The 9,378-nt window shown below is 49.1% G+C and overlaps 1 protein-coding gene across 1 annotated transcript; it reads left to right on the forward strand.

Annotated features, from left to right (window-relative positions):
- Positions 1 to 229: 229 nt before the first annotated feature.
- Positions 230 to 3,562, forward strand: LOC100280733 (ATP-binding cassette sub-family G member 2). Its single transcript, NM_001366974.1, has 9 exons — positions 230 to 563; positions 857 to 1,146; positions 1,227 to 1,398; positions 1,485 to 1,607; positions 1,694 to 1,828; positions 1,932 to 2,129; positions 2,251 to 2,337; positions 2,426 to 2,698; positions 2,771 to 3,562. The coding sequence occupies exons 1-9, from the start codon at positions 435 to 437 to the stop codon at positions 3,218 to 3,220; spliced, it is 1,857 nt and encodes a 618-aa protein (NP_001353903.1). The 5' UTR covers positions 230 to 434; the 3' UTR covers positions 3,221 to 3,562.
- Positions 3,563 to 9,378: the final 5,816 nt, after the last annotated feature.

A 9,378-nucleotide genomic window follows, 5' to 3' on the forward strand; every position in this document is an offset into this window, starting at 1 on the left:
TCTTCTCGCGTGAAGCTTAGCCATTCTTGCGGCTGGGCAAGGAAACTGCTGAAGCCACTAGCCGGCTGCCTGCTCTACGGCCTCCGAACCGAACGAGGTGCATCGTGAGGAAGCAGCAGCAGGGGGGGGGGGGGGGGGGGGGGCAGTGGCCGGGCGGGATGACGGGGAGGGAGGCCGTGGCTTCGGCGGAGGCGGAGCTGGATCAGGACTCGGCGGCGGCGGCGGCCGCGGCGCCCGTGCTGCTGAGCCCGCTCAGCGAGACGCTGTGGCGCGACAGGGCGGCGGCGGCGGCGGGCGGGGTCCTCGTCGGGGACGTGTCGGCGCGCCTGGCGTGGCGCGACCTCACCGTGACCGTCGCGCTCGGCACCGGCGACACGCAGGCCGTGCTGCAGGGCCTCACGGGGCACGCCGAGCCCGGCACCATCACCGCGCTCATGGGCCCGTCCGGCTCCGGCAAGTCCACGCTGCTCGACGCGCTCGCGGGCCGCCTCGCCGCCAACGCCTTCCTCTCCGGGACCGTCCTCCTCAACGGGCGCAAGGCCAACCTCTCCTTCGGCGCCGCGGTACGTGCGCTCGTCCTCGATCGGTCTTCTCCTTTTTCTCCTTGCGCATGACAGAAAGAGGTGTGTTTTGTTGTTGTCTATAAGTTGTTCGTCGATCTGATGAAATAGACATGACAGGACAGGCTAGCTCTCCACGCACGTTTTTCTGTGTGAAACTGAAACCGAGCATTTGTCTGTGACTGTCAGTCTCCTCCCATGAACATGGAGTGGATTTGGATTTGTCAATCTGCTTTTCAGATGGATCGTATTGCCAATCTCACCTCACCTGGAACCTTGTTGCCAATAATACTCAGGCCTACGTGACGCAAGACGACAACCTGATCGGCACGCTGACGGTGAGGGAGACGATCTCGTACTCGGCGCGACTCCGGCTCCCCGACAAGATGCCGAGGGAGGAGAAGCAGGCTCTGGTGGAGGGCACCATCGTGGAGATGGGGCTGCAGGACTGCGCCGACACCGTCGTCGGCAACTGGCACCTGAGGGGGATCAGCGGCGGCGAGAAGCGGAGGGTCAGCATCGCCCTGGAAATACTCATGCGGCCCAGGCTGCTGTTCCTGGACGAGCCTACCAGTGGCCTTGACAGGTACTTTTATATATATGCGCTTCTGTTTCTTCGTCCTATACTACTACTAGTGATGACCGATGATGCAAAACAATGTGCAGTGCTTCGGCGTTCTTCGTGACGCAGACGCTGCGAGGGCTGGCAAGGGACGGCCGGACCGTCATAGCGTCGGTGCACCAGCCGAGCAGCGAGGTTTTCTTGCTGTTCGACTGCCTCTACCTTCTGTCAGGGGGCAGGACAGTCTACTTCGGGAAGGCATCGGAGGCCTGCGAGGTGAAGGCACTGGTCTCTACTCTCTACTCTACTACCGATGCATATGGCTGGCATCTGAGAGAGCCGTCTATCTGTTGCGTGCACAGTTCTTCGCCCAGGCTGGCTTCCCGTGCCCGCCGATGCGCAACCCGTCGGACCATTTCCTCCGGTGCATAAACTCGGATTTCGACAAGGTGAAGGCCACTCTCAAAGGGTCGATGAAGGCGAGGGTGAGTCGGATTTCACCACCTCGCTCCTTAGTTTTTTTTTTGGCTGTTGTAGCCTATATACATAGCATCTCCTTTCGCTCGTGTAGTTCGAAAGGTCCAACGACGACGACCCGCTGGAGAAGATGACGACGTCGGAAGCGATGAGGAGGCTCACCAGCTACTACCAGCACTCGCAGTGCCACATCAACGCGCAGCAGAAAGTGGACGAGATGGCCCGGCTCGTAAGCGCCAGCTGCTCCATTCTCTTGGACGATCGTTCACCGCTTTCCAACACAACTGATGAAAGGCCGGGGGGGATCCATGTCTGTCTGTCTGTCCTCGCAGAAAGGAACGGTGCTGGATCCAGGAGGAGGGAGCCAGGCCAGCTTCCTGATGCAGGCGTTCACGCTCACGAAGCGCTCGTTCGTCAACATGTCCAGGGACTTCGGCTACTACTGGCTCAGGCTCATCATCTACATCGTCGTCACGCTTTGCATCGGGACTATATACCTCAACGTTGGGACCGGATACAGCTCTATCCTGGTAATTATTAACACGCAACATCTATCGTCGTCTTTTGTTGGGTTAATTGGGCACTGAATGAATAATAATGCGTCTACTTGCTTGTTCTGAATCTGACTGATGAAAACTACTATACTACTAGGCCCGGGGCGCGTGTGCTTCGTTCATCTTCGGCTTCGTCACGTTCATGTCCATCGGAGGGTTTCCGTCTTTCGTGGAGGACATGAAGGTCTGTCTCTGTCATCGGAGGGTTTCCTATGCTCAGGGCCTCAGGCTCAGCTTATTAATTCAATTCCCGTTTCTTTATAATTCTCCAGGTGTTCCAGAGGGAGAGGCTGAACGGGCACTACGGCGTGCTGGCGTTCGTCGTCAGCAACACGGTCTCGGCGATGCCGTTCCTGGTCCTCATCACCTTCGTGTCGGGCACGCTGTGCTACTTCATGGTGCGCCTGCACCCGGGCTTCACGCACTACCTCTTCTTCGTGCTGGCGCTCTACGCCAGCGTCACCGTCGTCGAGAGCCTCATGATGGCCATCGCCAGCGTCATCCCCAACTTCCTCATGGGCATCATAATCGGCGCAGGGATCCAGGTAATTAAACTGAGACTGAGAGACTGAGACTGAGACTGAGGGTTCCCTAATGGTCGTCGTGGACACACACAGGGGATCTTCATGCTGGTGTCGGGTTACTTCAGGCTTCCGCACGACATCCCCAAGCCCTTCTGGAGGTACCCCATGTCATACATCAGCTTCCACTACTGGGCGCTGCAGGGGCAGTACCAGAACGACCTCAGGGGCCTGCTGTTCGACAACCAGGACGACGAGCTGCCCAGGATCCCGGGGGAGTTCATCCTGGAGACCGTGTTCCAGATCGACGTCGCCCGCTCCAAGTGGCTGGACCTGGCCGTGCTCTTCAGCATGATCGTCATCTACCGCCTGCTCTTCTTCCTCATGATCAAGGCCAGCGAGGACGTCACCCCCTGGCTGCGCCGCTACGTCGCGCGGCGCCGGGTGCGGAACCGTCGCCACCGCAAGCCGGACCTGCCCGCCCGGACGCCGTCGCTCCGCGGGTACGTCGTCGACGCGGCCAGCCTGCCGGACGACCACCCGTGACGAAAGAGCGCGAGAGAAAACGTACGGGCAGGGATGTCATTTCATATCATATCACACAGAGGCTAAACCGGATCGAGCTGATAATAACACACTCACTCACTAGTACTGCAATAATATGATGTTAAGTTGGTATAGCAACCGCTTAAGTGCCCGTTCGGTTCTTCCTGAATGCTTTACTGGATTGGTTCCGGATTGGAATAGTTCACAAATTTGTATTAGCTCGATGAGTTGGAATGATTCCGGCCTTCAATCTGGACTAAACGAACAGAGCTGTAATGGAGTGTTGCTTGATGCACTGCTAAGATGTACACGTATATGAAGAGCATGTGACCATCAGTTCTACACATCTTGGGTTGGACTTTGACACCCTAGGGTTAAGTGGTTTGCCTCCAATTACTTACTTAGGGGCGAGTTGGGAATGTATAAGATCCCTTCATAAATAGGGAGGATGATTTGACCGTTGTCATCTCCCTAGCACATCATTTCATTTCATCCTTCTTCTATAGGTTCTCTCATTCCTCTGGTATGCTATTGAGTTCCACATATGATTAATTTAGACACTGCAGAAATTATTCACTTGTGCAATCCGACTCCATAATTGGTGAATCTTGTGAGCATGGAGACACTTATCACCTCGATTTATGGTGGATAAATCGTATGAGTTGTTTGCTAAGTTTTAGTTGCTCTTCTTTTGATACCTAGTTTTCACTTGTTTTTGGTGTTCTAGTGTTCCGGTTGGCATGGGTGTTTTGGGTCTATTTCTTGGCCTTTTTTGAATTCATCAAACCACTAGTTGGGTTGAGTGATTTGCATAAGTAGTCCTACTTTATCTCCGCTGGAGTTGAGACCATTATGTGTTGATTTTAAAGACTTTTTTGTGTTGTGCTTGGTATTTTTTTTCCTAGTTTGAGTGATCAGTTGTGTTCGTCGGTTATCACCAATAATATCTTTTTTACAAGGAAGAATATATTATTTTTAATGACCAAACATCATGTTGAACAAAGTCTTCAAAACTCTCTATTGGTCTCTACATAATAAGATGCATACAACCTAAACAACACTATGACGACAAGCACGCTCTAGTGATAGTCGATCCGTAGACTAGAACACCATCCATTAGCCTGGGGAAAAGGCTTTGGCCACTTGCTCCAACCGAAATGTAGCCTCTATAGTTGTAGAACGTGGTTTCTGCTTCAGTAGCACAACCCATGTATGTAGCCAATGGATAGTAATGAAGATAATCTACAAAGGAGTCAACATGTTCTTTTTCTGAAAACTAACAGCTTGTTCGCTGCGGCTTGCTGCGGCTGCAATCCGGCTGCGGCTGCGGCTTCTACAGTATTTTTCTCTCTATGGATTGCAGCTGCAGCAGTCCAAACAGCTGCAACAGTGTCGGCTTGTAGCCAGCCGAACACGCCCTAAATTATTCCTACATAACCAGAATGACCAAACGGTGGCTACTATTCCTAGTAGGAAAAGACTTCTAAAATCTTTCTTGAAACCCACTAATCAATTCCCAAACATATTGGAAACTCTAGAGGGTTTAGAAATACCTACAACCAATTAAATTAAGCCCCAATCATCCAAGCAAAGCAACAGTCAAAAAACAAGTGCCTAGTTGTTGTCTCATTCTTGTGACAAAAGCAACATGTTTTGCTTCCCAGCCAACTACGTTTAGCAATAAATAAATACTTCGCATTAAAACCTTTCGTTCAAGCTGAGTGAAAATCGGGAGACACATTTTTGTTCTAGTCTGATGAGAGTAAAACAAGATTTTCTTCGCTTTGGAACTTTCAATATCCGGAGTGGATCGGAGGTGAGATTCTCGGAGAATATTTGGCTTTGAAGAACTGTCTTAAAAGATCAATACCCTGATTTATATTGTATAACTAGAAGAAAAATCACAACCATAGCACAAGTGTTGGGGTCCTCACATGCAAACATAACATGGAGACGATCGTTGATTGGAACAAAACATGTAGCTTGGAATGAGCTCTCATCAAGTTTAGCTAATACTTTTTCTAGCTCAAGATAGAGGTGGATTTCGCTAGAACTTGCAGAAAAATGGACAGTTCTAGGTGAAATCTATTTATCAAGTTTTAATTAACCGTGATGCCCCCAATTTAAATAAATGTTTGTGGAAACTGAAGTCACCGCTGAAAGTTAAGATTTTCTTAACTTTCAGTTCTTCACACCAAGAATATCTAGTTACTACTTAGCTCGTGAGCTACTCACCTTCTGTTTTTGTTGTCTTGAATCTTTAGGCTTAGGTGAAGTTTTAGGAAGATCTCATTGTTGCACTACATAGAGACCACGGTGAACAATTAAACCAAATCTCTCATGTGCATGATGCCAAATCAAGAGGGGGTAGTGGTAGCAGTGAGGCGTGAAAACAGTGGTACCTATAAATGGCAACATTGAACACACAGCTCATCTACTGGGAGATTTCGCCTATGGGATGGATCATGGATCTCGCCCGCTGGGGCACCGCGCAGCGCAGACTGTGCAGTTTACGACAAGAACAGCGTAGGCAAAGGACGCCGGATGGTTTAATGGCCATTAAGGGCCAAACTGTTTGCCACCATGGGCAATTCATTGGTTACTGCTACTGTGATCTGAACCCAATGGCATTATGGCAATGCAAGCAACGCAAGGGAGATGGCCTCCCCTGTCAGCTACGCAGTAATAGTTGCACGTCTCACTCAGCATGCGTGCATGCATTCGCTTGACGACAGATGCTTGATGCTGTGAACCGTGCCTGAACGAAGAAGTTATTGCAGTGGGCAGGCCGGCAGTGCTACGAATTGAAGGCACATGAACTCAGCCAATCCGGACACTTCCGTAAGCACTGTGCATGGAAATATCTTGCCATTGCCCCGCCATGGCTAAAGTATAACGCAGGCGGAGGATGGACCTTACTTCAGCTATGGCCCTATGGCATTATAGTACTTTGCTGCATTACTAGCTAGCTGAATCGTGCGATGCCGTCCTAGTCAACTGAACCGCAAACGAAAGGGGCGGGGGCGCTTGATGGTACCACCTTTTTGTTTTAGGTTAAGTGTAAGATTTTCTCATACTAGTTAGGTGCCCATACGTTTCTACAATTTATATATATATATTATATAGGTAGACCTTCTTATATAGCGGTTTTTAAAGTATTCATCCACAGACTCAATGACAAGCTAGAGTAACTTAACATACTCCTGACCATGTATATTAGTGTTCTATTTCTTATTTTGGCTACCCCATTCTGTTAGGGCTCACCAGGTGTTGAATACTAGGCAACTATGTCATTTTCTTTCGTGAGCCTCACAAAAGGTCTTAGTACCTATCCATACTCTGTATGTCTTCTGTTGTACTCCCCCAGGATCTGATATTTCTAGTGTGCTATTTCTTCTTTCGGCTACCACTTTCTGTTTGGGCTCACCAAGTGTTTAATACCGAACAACTATGTCATTTTTTAGGAACCTCGCAAAAGGCTCGGGTACCTTCCATATTTTGTATGTCGTTTGTAGTACTCCCCCATGATTTGATATTACTATCTTTATTTTCAAGTCGTGCTGATTCTCAACTTCTACTTTAAGCAATTGAAATTTGTCTAATGCCCCTGACCTTTTCTTAATACGATAAATGTAGTTGTAGCGAGAGTAGTCATCTGTGAAGATTACGAATGAATCGAATCCATCCAATATCCTTACTGGGAATGACCACACACACACATATATATATATATATATATATATGAATTATTTCGAATACTCTCATACTATGCTTAGCAATTTTCTTGATCTGCTTCACAAATTTACCATTAATGCAACCTTTGCATTGTCCTAAGTCTGTAAAATCTAAGGGGTGGAGAATCTCTTCCTTGACGAGACGTTCTATTCCCCTCCCCCTTGAAATATGGCCTAAACTATAATGCCATAATTTCGAAGAGGATTCTCTACCATTTCTCTTTTTTCCTGGCTATTCCTGACTGGCTTGGTTTTCTAATGTGTTTAACTCATTAACAATATCACAAGGCGAAAGTAAGTAAAGCATGCCTCATCGGATGGCAAGTCCCATATTATTATTATTAAACTAAATAACACATTATCTATCACAAAGTGACAATGAATATCCTGATCATCTATTCTCGAAACTAAAATTAAGTTCCTTCTCAAGGAAGGAACATAGATTACGTCTCTCAGTGATAATTAAAATTGTTATCTAAGAGTAGAACTAGATCTCCAATGGCTTTTCACATCTGCTTCCTTTTTGTTGGCCACCTTAATTATTCTTTGGCCCTTTGGGAGCCCTCGGTTTGAATAGAAGCCATGTAGAGAATTAGCAACATGAACAGTTTTACCTGAGTCAATCCACTAAGAATAACTAGGATATTCTATGCACACTGACTCATCTACAAAGGTAACTTGGTCCTTACCATTCTCTAGCATGTACTGAAGGAAGTCTGGGCACTTTCTCTTATAGTGTCCCGTCTTCTTGCAGTAGAGGTAAGTGTCAGGGGGATAAGTTTCCAAACTACTTTGGATGGTTGTTGCTGGTTGAAGCCTTGCCAATATATTTTCCCTATTTTTTTTGAAATTCTTTGAGATCTTGTTCAATTTTGGGATGGTGTGTTTGGAAAAGTCAACAGAGTCACCTTTTTGACTCTTCAACCTTTCCTCTTCCCGAACACATTGTACCATTAGCTGATCCAGGTTCCACTTGTCCTGGACACTTGTGTTATAGTGAATGTGAAAGGTGTCATACTCCTTTGGTAATGACTTCATAATCATGAATAGTACAAACTTCTCGTGCAATGGTTGCCCAAGGTATTTATTTAACTTAGTTACAATTAAAACCATTTTTGAATGAATGGCCTGACACCACTTCTATAACACCCCGACTGTCGGTACCATGAAACTAGGGTACCCCTTACTACTGTATGAAGACGCAGTACCCACGCGGCTATCTTTAGTCGCGTGGTAAAGGAGTTGTACGTGGGACCAGGACATGACTCGCCCCAGCCTCAGGCGACTACTCTAGGCCAGCAACAACACCTGACCCCACCACGTGGGCGGCTCCGGGGCCGCCACGTGTCCAGAGAAAGTGATATACTCCAAGGCATCAAAAGTGAGTCCGGACCCCCATGGGAAAGTGCCGGACCCCTGGATATACAGTCCGGACCTCCAAGTTGGTCCAGGACCCCACGTGTACGGACCGGACCCCTAGAATGAGATCCGGACCCCCCCGTATGGGGTCCGGGCCGCCCACAGTAGGGTCCCAAGGTTCCAGGATAGAACACACTTGTGCCTTAATTAGGGCCCAAGCGGGGGTCCGGAGCTGACACGTGTCCAGACCTGGTCTAGTGTGATCCGGACCTATCCGCATACACTTCTGCTCCCCGCTCAGGCGGAGACCCGATGCTGCCACATGGCATACTGTGCGCGGCATAAGCCAATGGGCGGAACCTAACATGACGCCTCTGGGCTACACACGCCTTCGTATTCATTACGGATAAGACGTGCGCCTGTCCATTCCACTGACAGGCGGCGTGCTCAGTCCACGATACATGGGCGTGCAGTTACTCACACGTTACCATATCGAGGGCAATGACTCACCATTACTCGTATGGTAACTGCCCATCAATGCAGCATGGACTGCGGACATCATGACTCCCGCTGATTACTCATGCGTTACTCTGTCAGCATTAGTTATTCACATAATGTATTTCTTCCATTATGCTCCTGGGCCTGCATGTCGGGGCTCAGCATCCTTGTATGTGCCTCCCTTAAACTATAGCGTTACAAGGGACAGACTCAATCACACTCTCAATACTACTTACACACAGTGGAGGTAGGGTATCACGCTCCGGCGGCCTGAACCACTATAATCCCTCGTGTCCTCGTGTGTTCATCTCGAATTCACCAAACAGGCAACCGCTTAGGCCCCCTCCTTATCTTAGGATTAGGGCGGGTGCGTTCCGCCACCCGACCGGTGGATTTCCCCATCGACATTTGGCGCGCCAGGTAGGGGGCCTTGGCTTTATGTTTTTCGCCTATTTTCTCGCTCGATACGATGGTTCAGATCATCGAGCATCGCGACTTGTCTCCCGAGGACTTCCTGATGGAGGAAGGGGCGGCATCTTCCATGCCACGAGGCTCCAACCGCCCTGC

The sequence above is a fragment of the Zea mays genome, chromosome 5, assembly GCF_902167145.1.
Source record: "Zea mays cultivar B73 chromosome 5, Zm-B73-REFERENCE-NAM-5.0, whole genome shotgun sequence".
NCBI classification, from domain to species: Eukaryota; Viridiplantae; Streptophyta; class Magnoliopsida; order Poales; family Poaceae; genus Zea; species Zea mays.

Excerpts from the sequence above, each read along its gene's own strand:
- LOC100280733 (NM_001366974.1), top strand. The coding sequence starts at position 435 with ATGGGCCCGTCCGGCTCCGGCAAGTCCACGCTGCTCGACGCGCTCGCG. Across the intron at positions 2,130-2,250 it reads CCGGATACAGCTCTATCCTG|GCCCGGGGCGCGTGTGCTTC; the intron begins GTAATTATTAAC and ends CTATACTACTAG. Across the intron at positions 2,338-2,425 it reads CTTTCGTGGAGGACATGAAG|GTGTTCCAGAGGGAGAGGCT; the intron begins GTCTGTCTCTGT and ends ATAATTCTCCAG.